Source organism: Carettochelys insculpta, chromosome 2, assembly GCF_033958435.1.
Source record: "Carettochelys insculpta isolate YL-2023 chromosome 2, ASM3395843v1, whole genome shotgun sequence".
NCBI classification, from domain to species: Eukaryota; Metazoa; Chordata; order Testudines; family Carettochelyidae; genus Carettochelys; species Carettochelys insculpta.
In genome coordinates this window covers 1,626,827-1,647,756 of record NC_134138.1, presented here as the reverse complement: position 1 = coordinate 1,647,756, position 20,930 = coordinate 1,626,827, and the positions used below count along the sequence as shown (strand labels likewise).

The following is a 20,930-nucleotide window of genomic DNA, read 5'->3' as shown; positions in this document are numbered from 1 at the left end:
TAAGAATGGAATCTCTGTAGCTATTTAAACTCCTCTGGCGTCCTCCCCGGCAGCCCTGGCCTGGCCCGGCTCAGCCCAGCCCGGCCCAGCCCCCTCGCCTCCCCTCCCCGGCAGCCCTGGCCTGGCCCGGCTCAGCCCAGCCCCCTCGCCTCCCCTCCCCGGCAGCCCTGGCCCGGCTCAGCCCAGCCTGGCCCAGCCCCCTCGCCTCCCCTCCCCGGCAGCCCTGGCCCGGCTCAGCCCAGCCCAGCCCAGCACAGCACAGCCCGGCCCAGCCCCCTCGCCTCCCCTCCCCGGCAGCCCTGGCCTGGCCCTGCTCAGCCCAGCCCGGCCCAGCCCCCTCGCCTCCCCTCCCCGGCAGCCCTGGCCCGGCTCAGCCCAGCCCAGCCCAGCCCAGCACAGCCCGGCCCAGCCCCCTCGCCTCCCTTCCCCGGCAGCCCTGGCCCAGCCCGGCTCAGCCCAGCCCAGCCCAGCCCAGCACAGCCCGGCCCAGCCCGGCACAGCCCAGCCGGGCCCAGCCCCCTCGCCTCCCCTCTCCGGCAGCCCTGGCCCAGCCCGGCTCAGCCCAGCCCAGCCCAGCACAGCACAGCCCGGCCCAGCCCAGCACAGCCGGGCCCAGCCCCCTCGCTTCCCCTCCCCTCCCCTCCCCGGCAGCCCTGGCCCGGCTCAGCCCAGCCCAGCCCAGCCCGGCCCAGCCCCCTCGCCTCCCCTCCCCGGCAGCCCTGGCCCGGCTCAGCCCAGCCCAGCCCAGCACAGCCCAGCCCAGCCCCCTCGCCTCCCCTCCCCGGCAGCCCTGGCCCGGCTCAGCCCAGCACAGCCCGGCCCAGCCCCCTCGCCTCCCTTCCCCGGCAGCCCTGGCCCAGCCCGGCTCAGCCCAGCCCAGCCCAGCCCAGCACAGCACAGCCCGGCCCAGCCCAGCACAGCCGGGCCCAGCCCCCTCGCCTCCCCTCCCCGGCAGCCCTGGCCCAGCCCGGCTCAGCCCAGCCCAGCCCAGCCCAGCACAGCCGGGCCCAGCCCCCTCGCTTCCCCTCCCCTCCCCTCCCCGGCAGCCCTGGCCCGGCTCAGCCCAGCCCAGCCCAGCCCGGCCCAGCCCCCTCGCCTCCCCTCCCCGGCAGCCCTGGCCCAGCCCAGCCCAGCCCAGCCCAGCCCAGCCCCCTCGCCTCCCTTCCCCGGCAGCCCTGGCCCAGCCCAGCCCAGCCCAGCCCAGCCCAGCACAGCCAGGCCCAGCCCCCTCGCCTCCCCTCCCCTCCCCGGCAGCCCTGGCCCGGCTCAGCCCAGCCCAGCCCAGCCCAGCCCAGCACAGCCAGGCCCAGCCCCCTCGCCTCCCCTCCCCTCCCCGGCAGCCCTGGCCCGGCTCAGCCCAGCCCAGCCCAGCCCGGCCCAGCCCCCTCGCCTCCCCTCCCCTCCCCGGCAGCCCTGGCCCGGCTCAGCCCAGCCCAGCCCAGCCCGGCCCAGCCCAGCACAGCCCGGCCCAGCCCCCTCGCCTCCCCTCCCCGGCAGCCCTGGCCCAGCCCAGCCCAGCCCAGCCCAGCACAGCCCGGCCCAGCCCCCTCGCCTCCCTTCCCCGGCAGCCCTGGCCCAGCCCAGCCCAGCCCAGCACAGCACAGCCCGGCCCAGCCCAGCACAGCCCGGCCTAGCCCCCTCGCCTCCCTTCCCCGGCAGCCCTGGCCCAGCCCAGCCCAGCCCAGCACAGCCCGGCCCAGCCCCCTCGCCTCCCCTCCCCGGCAGCCCTGGCCTGGCCTGGCCCAGCCCGGCTTAGCCCAGCACAGCCCGGCCCAGCCCCCTCGCCTCCCCTCCCCGGCAGCCCCAGCCCAGCCTGTCCCAGCCCCCTCGCCTCCTGTCCCCGGCAGGCCCGGCCCAGCCCGGCCCAGGCCCCTCACCTCCCCTGCCCTCCTGGCAGCCCTGCAGGCTTGACGGATCTGGGGAGCCCAGGCCTGCCCTGTGCCAGGGTACCCGCTCCACGCCAACCTGCTGGCCAGGCCTGCCCTTACAGGGGAAGTGCGCCTGGCCTGGCCTGGCCTGGCCTGCAGCGGGTGTGGATGAACCCCAGTCGGGGGAAGTCCTGGGGGTCCCTGGCTGGGCCCCTTCCCTCCCCTCCCCTCCCTGATGCTGGCGTGCCCCAGCAGGCCGGTCTGCCTAAGGGTCAGGTGTATCAGAGCCCAGGTCTGCTCCCAGCTCCGCTCACCTGGGTCTGGGCTGGGGCTCCCCCACACCTGGCCATGCCCAGCCCCACTGAGCTGCTGCACCCCTGTTCCTGCCATGGGGATGGGGCATGGCCCTCCCCCGCCCTCCACTGGCCCTGGCCCTGGCCCTGTCCTTGTCCTTGTCCTTGTCCTTGCTCTGCCGTGCTGGAGGGACAGCCTGGCCCAGCCTTTTGCCCCAGGGCTGGCAGTGCCCAGCCCGCCAGGCACATGCCAGTGGGGGACCTTCTGGGGCCCAAGGGCTGGAGCCCTGCCCCCAGCCTAGGGGGACTCGACGCCGTGCAAACCCCCCCCCCCAGTGGGGCACAAGCTGTGGGTGAGCTCTCGCTGCCCTCTCCTGGCACAGCCCCAGCTGGGCTGGGGGCCGGCTGCTGCCATTGGCCCCCTCAGCCAGGTGTGGGGAGTCCTGGCTGTCCTAGTGCTGCCTGGCGGGCTGTGGGGAGGGGCTGAGCAGAGCCGCCAGGGCTGCCAGGCAGGGGAGGCCTGTTGCTCTGGTCCCTGGCCTGGCATTGCTGGGGGAGCCCGTGGGGGCGCCCGGCTGGGGCAAAGGGCAGTGGGGCAGGGTCAAGGCATGACACTAGCAGGCAGGGGGGTGGCGCGGCTGGGCGTAGGGAGAGCTCCTGGGTGGGAGTACGGTATTGGGGGTGGGTGAGGGGTGTGCCACCTCTTCTGGGCAGCACCCACGCTCCTCAGCCCAAAGAGCCCTGGCGCCTGCTGCTGGCTGCAGGAAGTGCCTGGGGCCTGCCCTGGCCTGTGTCTGTGTCTGGGCCCCAGTGGTGGGGCTGGCCCTGGGCTGCGCAGAGCAGCCTCCCCTCCTGTGGGGCGGGGCGGGACGGGGCCCATGGCAGGAGGGGACTGCAGCTGGGCCCACTCAGGATGTGCTCAGGGCAGGCCCCCCTCCCTGGTCCTCTGGCAGGGCTCGAGGGCCTGGTGCTAGGAGCTGCCCTCAGCCAAGCCCGCAAGGTGCTGTCTACACTAGGGGCTGGTGAGGGCCCTCCTGTGTGGTCAGGTTGTGCTTCTGTCTGCCCCTGGTGGAGAGGGGAGTCGGTGGCAGGCAGGGAGGGAAATTTGCTGCCTGTGCCTGGCTTGACAAGGGCAGAGTCGGGGCTGTGCCAGCCGGGGGGGTGGGCGGCTGTGTCCGGCTGGGCCCAGGGCGTGCTGTCCCTCTGGCGATGAGCTGGAGGCCTCGTCTGCCCTGCAAATGGGCAGCCGCGCTGTAGTGACGGTGCCCTCAGTGTGAGAAGCCCACAGCCCGGCCCACCTCACGCCTGCTGGGGCATGGTGTAGCTGCCCTTGCTAGGGGTGGGGTTGCTATGGTGACGGGGCTGGCTGTGCGCCATGGCAGTGCCGTAGTGTAGACAGGGCCTGCAGTCAGTGGCGACCAGAAGGGATCAGCCTGAGATGGGTGCCTGGGCCGTGAGCTGCCCCAGGGGCTGGCAGTGCACAGCCTGGGGGGGGGCGGTGCCCTCCCAAGAGCCCTGCTAGTGATGGTTGGGGCCCCCCGACTGCATGCAGAGCCGAGTGCCAGGGCAGCGGGGCTGGGAGCGGCATGGGACAGAGGGGACAGGCGGCAGGGGCCTGGCTCACCTGCAGGCCCAGGGAGTGGCGCAGGGCTTGGCGTGGCGGGGGCCGGCTGGCATTCACCCCCCCCATGGGGTCCCCAGGAGGGCTGCAGCCTGTGCGCTCAGACAGGAGCCAAGTGGGGCTGGCGGGAAGTCAGCGTCCGGCTGTGCGCCTGGGTGGGTCTCAATGAGCCGTTACTGCTGGGGCGTCCTCTGCGCACAGCCGCTGGGGGGGCTCAGGCCGGGAGCCGCAGGGGCGGGAGGGAGGATGAGACAGAAAGTGTCCTGTTGCCTCGACGCGGCGCCATGGCCTGCCCCCAGCTGGCACCCTGCCCCGGCACACCTGGGCCTGGCCCGGGGCAGCAGCGGGCTGGGCCTGACCCCCTCCCTCCACTGCCACTGCCCTGAGGCTCCCGGCGCCTTCACCCCACTGCCTCCCTGCAGCATGGGGGCCCTGGGCCAAGGCAGCTGCGGCCCAGCCGGGTTGTCAGCACTGGGCTAGGCTGGGGCCGGCCCTGGCACGGAGCCTGCTGCCGCAAGGGGCCTGCAGCGCTAGCACACAGCCGGGAGCAGCCTGCCAGGCCACCGCCTGTCGCCTGCCTGCGCCTCCTCCCCAGGGCGGGCGGGGCGCACCCGTGGGGTGCGGGAGGGGGAGGGGGAGGGGGCCCCTCCTGGGGCATGCCGGGGCCATGGGCGAAGGACGTGCGTGGGGTTAGCGGAGCCGGGCAGGCGCGTCCCCCCGTGTCCCGCGGGGGCTCCGTGGGACCATGCTGCTCCCAGGCCAGGCCGGGCGGGGTCCGCCCTGTGCGGGGCCATAACAGTGGCTCCCGCCCCCAGGCAGAGCTGCGCGGCCAGGATCAGCCCCCAGGGATCCCGCCCCGGGGGGGCAGTGCGGTGGGGGGTCTCAGCCTGGGGGTCTCAGCCTGGGGGGCAGTGCGGGGGGGGTAGTGGGGGGGGCTCAGCCTGGGGGTCTCAGCCTGGGGGGGCAGTGCGGGGGGGGCTCAGCCTGGGGGTCTCAGCCTGGGGGGCAGTGCGGGGGGGTAGTGGGGGGGGCTCAGCCTGGGGGTCTCAGCCTGGGGGGGCAGTGCGGGGGGGGGCTCAGCCTGGGGGTCTCAGCCTGGGGGGCAGTGTGGGGGGGCTCAGCCTGGGGGTCTCAGCCTGGGGGGGCAGTGCGGGGGGGGGCTCAGCCTGGGGGTCTCAGCCTAGGGGGGCAGGGCGGGGGCGCGTCCTGAGTTGCCGCAGTAGCCGGCGCCGGCGGATCAATGAATGGGTCGCAGCCGGGGTCCGTGATTGGCTGCCGCAGGCCGGGCGGGGCGGGGCCGGGCCGAGGCCCCTCCCCTCCCGGCCGCACCGGCCCCGCAGAGCCGGGCAGGACCCGGGTGCCGCGTCCCCGCGCCCGCCATGGCCGCGTCCCGCAGCATCCAGCTGGAGATCAGCTCGCTGAAAGGTACCGCTCGGCCCGCGCCGCGCACGCAGGGCCCTGCGCCATGGGGTGCGGGCAACGGGCCAGGGCCAGGGCCAGGGCCGGGGGCACCCCAGGGCCGCGGGGCGGGGCTGGGGCGCCCTGGCCGCCCCCCACCCGGCTGGGGCTGCTGGTTGTCGCAGACGGGGGGGAGTCCTGCAGCTGAGACCGCCGGGGGAGCGGAACTGCACCCCGCAGGGCTGGGGCGGGCCCGGCTGCTCCTCACCTCCCCGGGGAGCTGCGCCGAGCACGCCCAGCCTGCGGAGGCTGGGGGAACTCCGGAGAGTTGCTTACCTGAGGGCCGGGCCGGGCCTCTGCCCTTGGCGGGGGTGTCCCCTCTGGCTCCCAGGGGCCGGGAACGTCCCTCACCAGCCTCTGGGGTAACTCAGCCAGGGGTGTCTAGGCAGGGGAGAGCGCAATGGGGCTGCAGGTCGGACGAGGGGCACCACAGGGCTGGGTCGGGGGGGCTGTGAATCGGGACGAGGGGCACTACAGGGCTGTGTCATGGGGCTGCAGGTCGGACGAGGGGCACCACAGGGCTGGGTCGGGGGGGCTGTGAATCGGGACGAGGGGCACTACAGGGCTGTGTCATGGGGCTGCAGGTCGGACGAGGGGCACTACAGGGCTGGGTCGGGGGGGCTGTGAATCGGGACGAGGGGCACTGCAGGGCTGGGTCGGGGGGCTGCGTTGGGGGGCTGTGAATTGGGACGAGGGGCACCGCAGGGCTGTGTCGGGGAGCTGCAGGTCAGACGAGGGGCACTGCAGGGCTGGGTTGGGGGGCTGTGTCGGGGGGCTGCAGGTCAGATGAGGGGCACCGCAGGGCTGTGTCGGGGGGCTGTGTCGGGGGGCTGCAGGTCAGATGAGGGGCACCGCAGGGCTGTGTCGGGGGGCTGTGTCTGGGGGGCTGCGTTGGGGGGCTGTGAATTGGGACGAGGGGCACTGCAGGGCTGTGTCGGGGAGCTGCAGGTCAGACGAGGGGCACCACAGGGCTGCGTTGGGGGGTGCAGGTCGGACGAGGGGCACCGCAGGGCTGCGTCGGGGGGCTGTGGGTCAGACGAGGGGTACTTCAGGGCTGCGTCGGGGGGCTGCGTCGGGGGGCTACAGGTCATATGAGGGGCACCGCAGGGCTGTGTCGGGGGGCTGCAGGTCAGGACAAGGGGCACTGCAGGGCTGTGTTGGGGGGCTGGGTCAGGGGGCTGCAGGTCAGACGAGGGGCACCGCAGGGCTGGGTCGGGGGGCTGCGGGTCAGACGAGGGGCATTGCAGGGTTGTGTTGGGGGGGCTGCAGGTCAGACGAGGGGCACCACAGGGCTGCGTCAGGGGGCTGCGTCGGGGGGCTGTGGGTCAGACGAGGGGCACCGCAGGGCTGCGTCGGGGGGCTGTGGGTTAGACGAGGGGCACCGCCGGGCTGGGTCGGGGGGCTGCGGGTCAGGACGAGGGGCACCGCAGGGCTGCGTCGGGGGGCTGCGGGTCAGACGAGGGGCACCGCAGGGCTGCGTCGGGGGGCTGTGTCGGGGGGCTGCGGGTCAGACGAGGGGCACCGCAGGGCTGTGTCGGGGGGCTGTGTCTGGGGGGCTGCGTTGGGGGGCTGTGAATTGGGACGAGGGGCACCGCAGGGCTGTGTCGGGGAGCTGCAGGTCAGACGAGGGGCACCACAGGGCTGCATCGGGGGGCTGCAGGTCGGATGAGGGGCACCGCAGGGCTGCGTCGGGGGGCTGCGGGTCAGACGAGGGGTACTTCAGGGCTGCGTCGGGGGGCTGCGTCGGGGGGCTACAGGTCAGATGAGGGGCACCGCAGGGCTGTGTCGGGGGGCTGCAGGTCAGGACGAGGGGCACCGCAGGGCTGTGTCGGGGGGCTGTGGGTCAGACGAGGGGCACTGCAGGGCTGGGTCGGGGGGCTGCGGGTCAGACAAGGGGCACCGCAGGGCTGTGTCGGGGGGGGCTGCGGGTCAGACAAGGGGCACCGCCGGGCTGTGTCGGGGGGCTGTGGGTCAGACAAGGGGCACCGCAGGGCTGGGTCAGGGGGCTGGGTCGGGGGGCTGCAGGTCAGGACGAGGGGCACTGCAGGGCTCTGTCGGGGGGCTGTGGGTCAGACGAGGGGCACTGCAGGGCTGCGTTGGGGGGCTGCATCGGGGGGCTGCGGTTCAGACAAGGGGCACCGCAGGGCTGCATCGGGGGGCTGCAGGTCAGGACGAGGGGCACTGCAGGGCTCTGTCGGGGGGCTGCGGGTCAGACGAGAGGTACTGCAGGGCTGCGTCGGGGGGCTGCGTCGGGGGGCTGCAGGTCAGACGAGGGGCACCGCAGGGCTGCGTCGGGGGGCTGCAGGTCAGACGAGGGGCACCGCAGGGCTGTGTCGGGGGGGCTGCGGGTCAGACAAGGGGCGTCGGGGGGCTGTGGGTCAGACGAGGGGCACTGCAGGGCTGGGTCAGCGGGCTGGGTCGGGGGGCTGCGGGTCAGACAAGGGGCACCGCAGGGCTGCGTTGGGGGCCTGTGGGTCAGGACGAGGGGCACCGCAGGGCTCTGTCGGGGGGCTGCGGGTCAGACGAGAGGTACTGCAGGGCTGCGTCGGGGGGCTGCGTCGGGGGGCTGCGGGTCAGGACGAGGGGCACCGCAGGGCTGCGTCGGGGAGCTGCAGGTCAGACGAGGGGCACTGCAGGGCTGGGTTGGGGGGCTGTGTCGGGGGGCTGCAGGTCAGATGAGGGGCACCGCAGGGCTGTGTCGGGGGGCTGTGTCGGGGGGCTGCAGGTCAGATGAGGGGCACCGCAGGGCTGTGTCGGGGGGCTGTGTCCGGGGGGCTGCGTTGGGGGGCTGTGAATTGGGACGAGGGGCACCGCAGGGCTGTGTCGGGGGGCTGTGTCCGGGGGGCTGCGTTGGGGGGCTGTGAATTGGGACGAGGGGCACCGCAGGGCTGTGTCGGGGGGCTGCAGGTCAGACGAGGGGCACCACAGGGCTGCGTTGGGGGGTGCAGGTCAGACGAGGGGCACCGCAGGGCTGTGTCGGGGGCCTGCAGGTCAGATGAGGGGCACCGCAGGGCTGTGTCAGGGGGCTGTGTCGGGGGGCTGCGGGTCAGACGAGGGGCACCGCAGGGCTGCGTCGGGGGGCTGTGTCGGGGGGCTGCAGGTCAGATAAGGGGCACCGCAGGGCTGTGTTGGGGGGCTGTGTCCGGGGGGCTGCGTCGGGGGGCTGCGGGTCAGATGAGGGGCACCGCAGGGCTGTGTCGGGGGGCTGCGGGTCAGGACGAGGGGCACCGCAGGGCTGTGTCGGGGGGCTGCAGGTCAGATGAGGGGCACCGCAGGGCTGTGTCCAGGGGGCTGCGTCGGGGGGCTGCGGGTCAGACGAGGGGCACCGCAGGGCTGCGTCGGGGGGCTGCGTCGGGGGGCTGCAGGTCAGGACGAGGGGCACCGCAGGGCTGTGTCGGGGGGCTGCAGGTCAGACGAGGGGCACCGCAGGGCTGCGTCGGGGGGCTGCATCGGGGGGCTGCAGGTCAGGACGAGGGGCACCGCAGGGCTGCGTCGGGGGGCTGCGGGTCAGACGAGAGGTACTGCAGGGCTGCGTCGGGGGGCTGCGGGTCAGGACGAGGGGCACCGCAGGGCTGCGTCGGGGGGCTGCGGGTCAGGACGAGGGGCACCGGAGGGCTGCGTCGGGGGGCTGCGGGTCAGACGAGGGGCACCGCAGGGCTGCGTCGGGGGGCTGCGGGTCAGACGAGAGGTACTGCAGGGCTGCGTCGGGGGGCTGCGGGTCAGGACGAGGGGCACCGCAGGGCTGCGTCGGGGGGCTGCGGGTCAGGACGAGGGGCACCGGAGGGCTGCGTCGGGGGGCTGCGGGTCAGACGAGGGGCACCGCAGGGCTGCGTCGGGGGGCTGCGGGTCAGACGAGAGGTACTACAGGGCTGCGTCGGGGGGCTGCGTCGGGGGGCTGCGGGTCAGACGAGGGGCACCGCAGGGCTGCGTCGGGGGGCTGCGGGTCAGGACGAGGGGCACCGCAGGGCTGCGTCGGGGGGCTCCCTTATGACCCAGTTGGGTTTGCTGGAAGCAGGCCTCGCGGCGTTACGGATGGTGCTGTGCACAGTGCATCCTGCCAGCGGTAAGGACTGGGGGCCGTAGCCCCGGTGGTGGGGGGTGCCTCCTTGCTATGGGCTGCCCTGAGCTGGGGTGTTCCCATGGGCTGTGGGCCTCGCCCCAGAGCCCAGCACGTGGCTAGGCCCTGTGGGTTGGGGCTGGGGGTTTGCTGCCGCTGCTGAGGTTGGGGGGGTCCCTGTTGTCTGTCTGGCTGATTTACTGTGGGAAAGTCGGGTGCCCGCCAGCTCTGGCGGCTGAACGCTCTGAGCCCGGCTCACCGCCGCTTCCAGGCCCTTCCTTGGCTGGGGCTGCACAAACCGCTGCTTTGTTCCCGGCTCAGTGGAAAGCCCTGGCGCCCCGGCGGTGCGGACTGCAGCGCTCCCAGGCCCTGGGGCAGCAGTGGGGCAGTGCGCTGGCCCTGTGCCAGGGGGCCTGTCTCACCGCGCAGCCTCCTGCCAAGCACTGGCCAACAGTGGGGCACGGCCGCTGGCGCTGGGTGGCTCCGGGGGGGTGGGGCCTGGCTGCCCAGCGCCTGGAACTGGGCAGTGGGAGGTTTCCCAGGGGCAGAGGCCAGGCCCAGTCTCTGGGGGTGCTGGGCCAGAGCCCAAGACCAGGCCTCCTGGGGTGGGGCGGCAGGAGGGATGTCGGCCAGCTACTGGGGTGACTTGGCTCTGGGGCCCGCCGGGGGGGGCGGGGCAGTGCCCCCGCTGGTTCTAGGCTGCTGCCTAGGGCGGGGGGAGCAAGCAGTGCCCTGGCTGGCCTAGAGGTGGGGCCAGCTGAGCGGAGCGGGGTCTCTGGTGCCCTGGCTGCCCTGGTGGGGGGCAGCTGGAGGCCGGCAGAGCCAGGCTCACTGCCCCAGCTCCGGGAGCCTCCGGCCCTGCCTTGTGCGGGGCGGCTGTAGGGGCTGGGCGGGAGCCGGTGGTCTAGAGACACCCAGCCAGAGGCGCTGCAGCGTGGCAGTGCCACTCTACCCTGGTGGCAGTGGGGCAGGGGAAAAACCCACTCCTACCCTGCTGTCCGTCCCCCCCACCTCCCTGTCCCCCACTGCACAGCCCCTCTTCTCCCTGTCCCCTGCTGTCTCCCCCACCACCTCCCCGTCCCCCGCTGCACGGCCGCCCCCACTCCTACCCTGCTGTCCGTCCCCCCCACCTCCCCGTCCCCCACTGCACAGCCCCTCTTCTCCCTGTCCCCTGCTGTCTCCCCCACCACCTCCCCGTCCCCTGCTGCACGGCCGCCCCCACTCCTACCCTGCTGTCCGTCCCCCCCACCTCCCCGTCCCCCGCTGCACAGCCCCTCTTCTCCCTGTCCCCTGCTGTCTCCCCCACCACCTCCCCGTCCCCCGCTGCACGGCCGCCCCCACTCCTACCCTGCTGTCCGTCCCCCCCACCTCCCCGTCCCCCGCTGCACAGCCCCTCTTCTCCCTGTCCCCTGCTGTCTCCCCCACCACCTCCCCGTCCCCCGCTGCACGGCCGCCCCCACTCCTACCCTGCTGTCCGTCCCCCCCACCTCCCCGTCCCCCACTGCACAGCCCCTCTTCTCCCTGTCCCCTGCTGTCTCCCCCACCACCTCCCCGTCCCCCGCTGCACGGCCGCCCCCACTCCTACCCTGCTGTCCGTCCCCCCCACCTCCCCGTCCCCCGCTGCACAGCCCCTCTTCTCCCTGTCCCCTGCTGTCTCCCCCACCACCTCCCCGTCCCCCGCTGCACGGCCGCCCCCACTCCTACCCTGCTGTCCGTCCCCCTTGTCTCCCCATCCCCCGCTGCCTGGCCCCCAGCTCCCCTTCCCCCACTGCACAGCCCCTCTTCTCCCTGTCCCCTGCTGCCTCCCCATCCCCCGCTGCACAGTCCCCCCCACTCCTACCCTGCTGCACAGTCCCCCTTTTCTCCCCATCCCCCGCTGCCTGGCCCCCCGCCTCCCCGTCCCTCGCTGTCCAAGCCCCTTGTCTGCCCAGTGCCATCTCCACTGCTTCCCATGCCCACAGAGGTCTCCCATCTGGTTTCCCTGCCACACACCTTTGCACCCTGCGGCGTCACGCCCCCGTATTCCTTCGTCTGTGGGGCCTGGCGGGAACGTGGGGCTCAGGGCCTGTCTGCCCCTTTGCCTGCAGTGATAACGGACCAGGTCTCGTGTCCCTCAGGCCCTGGCTGGCCCTCGGGGGGGCGGGGGTGGGTCCCTCTTTCCTGGGCTCACCCCTAGGTGATTCCCCCCCATTGCACTGGTCTCTCCAGGATTCCCTTTCACCCCGGCCCATCTGTCCAGGAACTCATCCGCCAGCTTCCCCGCGCTGTCCGGGTCCTCTGGCTTCCGGTCCTGTAGCCACAGCCTCCGGTGGGGCAGAGACGCTCCACAGGGCCGTTCCAGGACCATCAGCTTAGCCAGGTCCTGTGCAGTCTGGGGCCCCGTCCCGAACACCCCCTTGCGTCAGGCGGGAGGCCGGGTCTGCACAGGTCTCTGCCCGCCGGCCTCTTCCGCGCTGCCTGTACTTCTCCCTGCACTCGGGGCTCAGCCGGAACTCATGCAGCAGGGCCTGTTCGACCCGGTCCCTGCAGCCCCTGCAGCTGGCTGAGCACCGCTGCGGCCTTGGGACCCAGCAAGGCAGTGAGCTGCAGGAGCCGTTTGGCTGGGGGACCTGGTGCACCTCGTGGCTCGCTCGAAGGAGGGGAGAAGCCCATCCAGGTCCCCCATGCCCTAACACTGGGCCAGCACGTGAGTCTCAAAGTGGCTGCCATTCCCTGGCCTCCTGGCCCTCTCCCCACTCACTGCAGCCGGGGGCTCTTGGCGCCTCCTCTCTGCCGCAGCCCGGTCGTGCTGCCGCTTGCTCCTGACGGAGTTTCTCCCATTCTTGGCCTTCCTGTTCCTGTCCTGCGACTTCTTTAGCCTCTCTGGACATTCCAGACACTTCAGCTCCCTGGAGGAGGCGCTGAGCAGGGAGGAGATCCAACTGGCGTGTGCATCCCCGCAGCCCTGGGGTTTATCTGGCTGCTCCCAGCCCCTTCCTGAGCCTCAGCTGGGTGGGGTCTGGAGTCTCCCCAGGGCTGGGCTGGTCTCAGCTGCAGGGAGTGATCATTCTCCTCCAGCCAGGCTGAGCGGGGTCTGGTGGATTTGCCACCAGGGAGCCTCCCTCCCCCTCGCACAGCCGGACAAGGTTTGTTTTAAGGAGCCGATAACACACCATTGCTGCTGTTGGTGAAGGCCCCCTAAGGGTGCCAGCTTCCTCATGGGCCCCTCTGCCTCTGGGGACTGCGTCTCACTGCCTGTCAGCACACCTGGACCTAACCAGCCACCGGTCGGCCGCCTGCGCCCCATCACGTCCTGTCGAGGTTCATCCATAGGGTGACGGAGATCCCACCTCTGCCACCAGGTGTAGCGCAGTTCGGGGGCCCAGGCTGTGCGGGTCACTCAGCAGGTGGCAGAGAAGGGTTATTCGGGGACAGCGATGCAGCGGCCGGAAGTGTCTGTCTGACCCCCGGGGTGGGGGAGGAGATCCCCTGGAGGGGACCCCAGGCCTGGAGCCCCTGGCTGCGCCTGCCCGGTTCCTCCCCAGCCTCCAGCCTGACGCTCACTAACTGCCTCCCCGATGCAAACCCAGCCGGGCTCCTCCCTGCTCTGTGTCCCTGTTACCTGCCAGCCGAGGTTACCCCAGCCGGGGCCGTTCCCCGCCAGTGGGAGCTGCTCCGCCTGTAGCTCTCACTCACACAGCTGCTGCTCCATCCCAGTGAGGGGGGTGCTCGCAGCTGTCCAGGGTTATCAGGGCGGGGGATGGGTATGTATGGCTGTCCCAGTGTTACGGGGTGGCGAGTCAGTGGGGGTGGGGGTACGGCTGTTGCAGGGCTTTTGTAGTGGGCTCAGTGGGGCATGGGTGCACACAGCTGTGAGGTCAGTGGGGGATGGGTGCGTGTGGCTGTTGGGGGTAACGGGTCGGTGTGGGGGGTGGGTGCGTGGTGCTGTCGGGGTTACGGGTCGGTGGGGGATGAGTGTGTGCAGCAGTTGGGGGTGACGGGTCGGTGTGGGGGACGGGTGAGTGGTGCTGTCGGGGTTACGGGTCGGTGGGGAATGAGTGTGTGCAGCAGTTGGGGGTGAGGGGTCGGTGGGGGACGGGTGCGTGGTGCTGTCGGGGTTACGGGTCGGTGGGGGACGGGTGAGTGGTGCTATCGGGGTTACGGGTCGGTGGGGGACGGGTGCGTGGTGCTGTCGGGGTTACGGGTCGGTGGGGGACGGGTGAGTGGTGCTGTCGGGGTTACGGGTTGGTGGGGGATGGGTGTGTGGTGCTGTCGGGGTTATGGGTCGGTGGGGGACGGGTGAGTGGTGCTGTCGGGGATACGGGTCGGTGGGGGACGGGTGCGTGGTGCTGTCGGGGTTACGGGTCGGTGGGGGACGGGTGAGTGGTGCTGTCGGGGTTACGGGTTGGTGGGGGATGGGTGCGTGGTGCTGTCGGGGTTACGGGTCGGTGGGGAATGGGTGTGTGCAGCAGTTGGGGGTGAGGGGTCGGTGGGGGATGGGTGAGTGGTGCTGTCGGGGTTACGGGTCGGTGGGGGACGGGTGAGTGGTGCTGTCGGGGATACGGGTCGGTGGGGAATGGGTGTGTGCAGCAGTTGGAGGGGACGGGTGCGTGCTGCTGCCGGGGTTATGGGCTGGTGGGGGACGGGTGCGTGGTGCTCTCGGGGGTTACGGGTCAGTGGGGGATGGGTGCGTGGTGCTGTCGGGGTTATGGGTTGGTGGGGGACGGGTGCGTGGTGCTGTCGGGGTTACGGGTCAGTGGGGGAAGAGTGCGTGGTGCTGTCGGGCTCACGGGTTGGTGGGGGACGGGTGCGTGGTGCTGTCGGGGTTACGGGTCAGTGGGGGATGGGTGCGTGGTGCTGTCGGGGTTACGGGTCGGTGGGGGACGGGTGCGTGGTGCTGTCGGGATTACGGGTCGGTGGGGGACGGGTGCGTGGTGCTGTCGGGGAGGTCCATGGGGGGACGGGTGCGTGGTGCTGTCGGGGTTACGGGTCGGTGGGGGACGGGTGCGTGGTGCTGTCGGGATTACGGGTCGGTGGGGGACGAGTGCGTGGTGCTGTCGGGGTTACGGGTCGGTGGGGGACGGGTGCGTGGTGCTGTCGGGGTTACGGGTCGGTGGGGGACGAGTGCGTGGTGCTGTCGGGATTACGGGTCGGTGGGGGATGGGTGCGTGGTGCTGTCGGGATTACGGGTCGGTGGGGGACGAGTGCGTGGTGCTGTCGGGGTTATGGGTTGGTGGGGGATGGGTGCGTGGTGCTGTCGGGATTACGGGTCGGTGGGGGATGGGTGCGTGGTGCTGTCGGGGTTACGGGTCGGTGGGGGATGGGTGTGTGGTGCTGTCGGGGTTACGGGTCGGTGGGGGAAGGGTGCGTGGTGCTGTCGGGGTTACGGGTCGGTGGGGAATGAGTGTGTGCAGCAGTTGGGGGTGAGGGGTTGGTGGGGGAAGGGTGCGTGGTGCTGTCGGGGTTACGGGTCGGTGGGGGACGGGTGAGTGGTGCTGTCGGGGGTTACGGGTCGGTGGGGGATGGGTGAGTGGTGCTGTCGGCATTACGGGTCAGTGGGGGATGGGTGAGTGGTGCTGTCGGCATTACGGGTCGGTGGGGAACGGGTGCGTGGTGCTCTCGGGGGCTACGGGTCGGTGGGGGACGAGTGCGTGGTGCTGTCGGGGTTACGGGCTGGTGGGGGACGGGTGCGTGGTGCTGTCGGGGTTACGGGTCGGTGGGGGACGGGTGCGTGGTGCTGTCGGGGTTACGGGTCGGTGGGGGACGGGTGCGTGGTGCTGTCGGGGTTACGGGTCGGTGGGGGACGGGTGAGTGGTGCTGTCGGGGTTACGGGTCGGTGGGGGACGGGTGCGTGGTGGTGTTGGGTTACGGGTCGGTGGGGGACGGGTGCGTGGTGCTGTCGGGGGTTACGGGTCGGTGGGGGACGGGTGAGTGGTGCTGTCGGGGGTTACGGGTTGGTGGGGGATGGGTGCGTGGTGCTGTCGGGATTACAGGTTGGTGGGGGATGGGTGCGTGGTGCTGTCAGGGTTATGGGTCGGTGGGGGACGGGTGCGTGGTGCTGTCGGGGGGTTACTGGTCGGGGAGGTCCATGGGGGGACGGCTGCGTGGTGCTGTCGGGGTTAGTGGTCGGGGAGGTCCATGGGGGGACGGGTGCGTGGTGCTGTCGGGATTACGGGTTGGTGGGGGACGGGTGCGTGGTGCTGTCGGGGTTAGTGGTCGGGGAGGTCCATGGGGGGACGGGTGCGTGGTGCTGTCGGGGGGTTACTGGTCGGGGAGGTCCATGGGGGGATGGGTGCGTGGTGCTGTCGGGGGGTTACGGGTCGGGGAGGTCCATGTGGGGACAGGTGTGTGGTGCTGTCGGGGGGTTACGGGTCGGGGAGGTCCATGGGGGGACAGGTGTGTGGTGCTGTCGGGGGGTTACGGGTCGGGGAGGTCCATGGGGGGACAGGTGTGTGGTTCTGTCGGGGTTACGGGTCGGGGAGGTCCATGGCGGGATGGGTGCGTGGTGCTGTCGGGGGGTTACTGGTCGGGGAGGTCCATGGGGTGACGGGTGCATGGTGCTGTCGGGGTTACGGGTCGGGGAGGTCCATGGGGGGACAGGTGCGTGGTGCTGTTGGGGTTACGGGTCGGGGAGGTCCATGGGGGGATGGGTGCGTGGTGCTGTCGGGGTTACAGGTTGGGGAGGTCCATGGGGGGACGGGTGTGTGGTGCTGTCGGGGGGTTACGGGTCGGGGAGGTCCATGGGGGGACGGGTGCGTGGTGCAGTCGGGGTTACTGGTCGGGGAGGTCCTTGGGGGGACGGGTGCGTGGTGCTGTCGGGGCGTTACAGGTCGGGGAGGTCCATGGGGGGACGGGTGTGTGGTGCTGTCGGGGTTACTGGTCGGGGAAGTCCATGGGGGGACAGGTGTACCCTTGGCAGCGGGTGACCACACTCTCTCCAGGCGCAGGTGCTCGGCGACCTGGGTGGCTCTGTTCCCGGTAGCAAGGCAGGGGCGTGTCGGAGCTGGAGGCTGGGCTGGGCAGGGCACGGCACATCTCCAGGGGCTCTTCCTGGCCCTGTGCTCGCAGCGGCTCTGGCCGTCTCGGGTTGCCTCGGTTTACCCTTTGGCCATTGGTGGTTCTGGTTGGAGGGAGCCTGCCCCCGGCCCGGTGCTGATCCCCGGCGAGGGGTGGTTCTGGTTGCAGGGAACCTGCCCCCGGCCCGGTGCTGATCCCCGGCGAGGGGTGGTTCTGGTTGGAGGGAACCTGCCCCCGGCCCGGTGCTGTTCCCCAGCGAGGGGTGGTTCTGATTGGAGGGAACCTGCCCCCGGCCCGGTGCTGATCCCCGGCGAGGGGTGGTTCTGGTTGCAGGGAACCTGCCCCCGGCCCGGTGCTGATCCCCGGCGAGGGGTGGTTCTGGTTGGAGGGAACCTGCCCCCGGCCCGGTGCTGATCCCGGCGAGGGGTGGTTCTGGTTGGAGGGAACCTGCCCCCGTCCCGGTGCTGTTCCCCAGCGAGGGGTGGTTCTGGTTGGAGGGAACCTGCCCCCGGCCCGGTGCTGATCCCCGGCGAGGGGTGGTTCTGGTTGGAGGGAACCTGCCCCCGTCCCGGTGCTGTTCCCCGGCGAGGGGTGGTTCTGGTTGCAGGGAGCCTGACCCCGGCCCGGTGCTGATCCCCGGCGAGGGGTGGTTCTGGTTGGAGGGAACCTGCCCCCGTCCCGGTGCTGTTCCCCGGCGAGGGGTGGTTCTGGTTGCAGGGAGCCTGACCCCGTCCCGGTGCTGTTCCCCGGCGAGGGGTGGTTCTGGTTGGAGGGAACCTGCCCCCGTCCCGGTGCTGTTCCCCGGCGAGGGGTGGTTCTGGTTGCAGGGAGCCTGACCCCGTCCCGGTGCTGTTCCCCGGCGAGGGGTGGTTCTGGTTGCAGGGAGCCTGACCCCGGCCCGGTGCTGTTCCCCGGCGAGGGGTGGTTCTGGTTGCAGGGAGCCTGACCCCGGCCCGGTGCTGATCCCCGGCGAGGGGTGGTTCTGGTTGGAGGGAACCTGCCCCCGGCCCGGTGCTGATCCCCGGCGAGGGGTTGGCCAAGCGGCTGCCGGGCTGGCGTGGGAATGGTTAAGCAGCCTCCGCCTGCCCCGCCTGGCCTCCGGGCGTGCTGCCAGGAATGAGCGGCTGCGTGGCTGGGGGGGCGGGAGCCTCCAGGAGCAGATCCGGGCGGCTGCCCTGGCCCGGTCCGGTCCGGTCCGGCCGCGCCCACGTGCCCCGGCTGTGAGGTGCAGGGTTTGCCCCGTGCTGCGCCAGGCCTGGCCGGGGTCCCCCTTTCCTGACACTCCTGGCAGAGTCAGAGTGGGGAGCGAAGTGTGGGGTGCCCCCCGCCCCGTCCCGCCCCGCCCCGCCTGTGGGAGACGGAGGGGAAAGTATGATGAAACTCCTGCCCAGCCACAGCCGCCGAATCTGGCGGCTCCCTCCTCCCCCGGGGCGCCCGCCTCCCCATCGCTCCAGGCCTGGTGCCCGGGAGGGGCTGCTGAGCGCCCCCACCCCCAGCCGCATGTGTCCCAGCCAGGGAGTGAGCCATGTGCCTGCCCCCCCATGCCGGCGTGGGGGCGGAGCCGCTGTGACGGGCTGAGCCGAGCCGAGCTGAGCCAGGCCAGGAGGCAGGCGTGCCGCGCCGGCCGGCCGGCTGCCCGCCTGTGGAGAGCCCATTCCTGGCCCCTGGCTGCTGTGCCTGCGGGGCGCGGCCGTGCCCACCATGGTGGCTGGCATGCTGATGCCCCTGGAGCGGCTGCGTGCCATCCACGAGCTGCTCTTCCGCGAGGGCGTGATGGTGGCCAAGAAGGACCCGCGCCCGCAGAGCCTGCACCCGCAGCTGCCCGGCGTCACCAATCTGCAGGTGATGCGGGCCATGGGCGCGCTCAAGGCGCGGGGGCTGGTGCGTGAGACCTTCGCCTGGCGCCACTGCTACTGGTACCTGACCAACGAGGGCATCGGCCACCTGCGGCAGGTCCTGCACCTGCCCCCTGAGATCGTGCCCGTCTCCCTGCAGCGCGGGCGCCCCGCGGGCCCCCGGGTGCAGGCGGTGCCGGGCCCGGCCAGCTGCCCCCCAAAGCTGCAGGCACGCGGGGAGGTGGCCGGGGGCTCGCGCCAGGCGTACCGCAGGAGACAGGAGCAGCACGTGGAGGCTGCCGTGGCCGGGGGAGTGTCCAGGCTGGCTCCGGAGCCCAGCCCTGCCCGAGGTCAGTGACTCCTGGGGCCGGCCGGGGGGGAGCTGGGGCGCGTGTGGGGCCAGTGCTGCCCTGGGAGCAGTGCTGGGCGGCGGGCGCGGGGCAGCTGCGTGCGTTCCAAGGGGGCAGCGCTGGGGCACGGCTGCAGCCTCTCAGGGGTCTGTGTGCGGGGGTAAGGGGGTGTGGCGCTGCCTTGGGAGCCGGCTTTGCCAGAGCAGTGGGCTCCTCCTCCGCCACACCAGACTTGGTCCCTTAACCCTTTCCCACCTGGCTTGCATGTGTAGGGGAGCAGGGGTGCGGGGGTCTGGCTTGCCTGCCACTGGGCTGGGTGGCCAGGCTGGGACAGACGGGCAGGAGGCTGGGTGGCTGGGCTGGGACGGACGGACCGCAGGCAGGGCTGGGCTGTGTGGCCGGGCTGGGACAGATGGACAGCAGGCAGGCCTGGGCTGGGATGGACGGGCAGGAGGCAGGCCTGGGCTGGGTGGCTGGGCTGGGACGGACGGACGGACGGACGGACAGGAGGCAGGCCTGGGCTGGGTGGCCGGGCTGGGACGGACTGCAGGCAGGCCTGGGCTGGGACGGACGGACGGGCAGGAGGCAGGCCTGGACTGGGTGCCTGGGCTGGGACGGACGGACGGGCAGGAGGCAGGCCTGGGCTGGGTGACTGGGCTGGGACGGACTGCAGGCAGGCCTGGGCTGGGACGGACGGACGGGCAGGAGGCAGGCCTGGGCTGGGTGGCCGGGCTGGGACGGACTGCAGGCAGGCCTGGGCTGGGACGGACGGACGGGCAGGAGGCAGGCCTGGGCTGGGTGGCCGGGCTGGGACGGACTGCAGGCAGGCCTGGGCTGGGACGGACGGACGGGCAGGAGGCAGGCCTGGGCTGGGTGACTGGGCTGGGACGGACTGCAGGCAGGCCTGGGCTGGGACGGACGGGCAGGAGGCAGGCCTGGGCTGGGTGCCTGGGCTGGGACGGACGGGCAGGAGGCAGGCCTGGACTGGGTGCCTGGGCTGGGACGGACTGCAGGCAGGCCTGGGCTGGGAGGGACGGACTGCAGGCAGGCCTGGGCTGGGTGACTGGGCTGGGACGGACGGACGGACGGACTGCAGGCAGGCCTGGGCTGGGACGGACGGGCAGGCGGCAGGCCTGGGCTGGGTGACTGGGCTGGGACGGACAGGAGGCAGGCCTGGGCTGGGACGGACGGACAGGAGGCAGAAAAGCCTTTGACGCGGTCCCACACCAAAGGCTTTTATGTAAATTAGGTGGTCATGGGATAGGAGGAAAGATCCTTTCACGGATCGGGAATTGATTAAAAGACAGAAAACAAAGGGTTGGAATAAATGGTAAATTTTCACAGTGGAGGTGGGGTAACTAGTGGTGTTCCCCAGGGGTCAGTCCTGGGACCGATCCTGTTCATCAATGATCTAGAAAATGAGGTAAGCAGTGAGGTGGCAAAGTTTGCAGATGACACCAAGTTGTTCAGGACAGTCAAAACCAAAAGGGATTGTGAAGAACTACAAAAAGATCTCAGCAAACTGAGTGATTGGGCAGCAAAATGGCAAATGAAATTTAATGTGGGTAAGTGTAAGGTAACGCATGTTGGAAAAAATAACCCAAATTACACGTACTACATGATGGGGTCAAATTTAGCTACGACAGATCAGGAAAGGGATCTTGGAGTTATAGTGGATAGTTCTCTGAAGACATCCACGCAGTGTGCAGCGGCAGTTAGTAAAGCAAATAGGATGTTAGGAATTATTAAAAAAGGGATCGATAATAAGACAAAAGATATCGTACTTCCCCTATATAAAACTATGGTACGCCCACATCTCGAGTACTGCGTGCAGATGTGGTCTCCTCACCTCAAAAAAGATATATTGGCATTAGAAAAGGTTCAGAAAAGGGCGACTAAGATGATTAGGGGCTTGGAACGGGTCCCATATGGGGAGAGGCTAGAGAGACTGGGACTTTTCAGTCTGGAAAAGAGGCGATTGAGGGGCGATATGATAGAGGTATATAAAATCATGAATGGTGTGGAGAAAGTGAATATAGAAAAATTATTTACCTTTTCCCGTAATACAAGAACTAGGGGACACCAAATGAAATTGATGGGTAGCAGGTTCAAAACTAATAAAAGGAAATTTTTCTTCACACAGCGCACAGTCAACCTGTGGAACTCCTTGCCGGAGGAGGCTGTGAAGGCCAGGACTCTATTAGGGTTTAAAAAAGAGCTTGATAAATTTTTGCAGGTTAGGTCCATAAATGGCTATTAGCCAGGGGTAAAGTATGGTGCCCCAGCCTTCATAACAAGGGCAGGAGATGGATGGCAGGAGATAAATCACTTGATCATTGTCTTCTGTTCTCCTTCTCTGGGGCACCTGGCATTGGCCACTGTCGGCAGACGGGATACTGGGCTGGATGGACCTTTGGTCTGACCCAGTATGGCCATTCTTATGTTCTTATGA

The 20,930-nt window shown here is 70.8% G+C and overlaps 1 protein-coding gene across 7 annotated transcripts in view; it reads left to right on the top strand.

The window, feature by feature from the left end:
• PLEC (plectin) overlaps positions 1-20,930 on the top strand; it is a 141,799-nt gene that overhangs the window by 40,248 nt on the left and 80,621 nt on the right. For 2 of the 7 annotated variants that reach the window (XM_074986406.1, XM_074986405.1), the window contains exon 1: positions 17,979-18,478. The exons of 4 other annotated variants lie outside the window; for them this stretch is intronic. In XM_074986406.1, coding sequence (XP_074842507.1) covers positions 17,995-18,478 — 484 coding nt within the window. In that variant the 5' untranslated portion in view covers positions 17,979-17,994. Of the gene's footprint in view, positions 1-17,974; positions 18,479-20,930 lie in introns of those variants that run through there. One more of the 7 variants, XR_012644305.1, reaches the window with a different exon arrangement.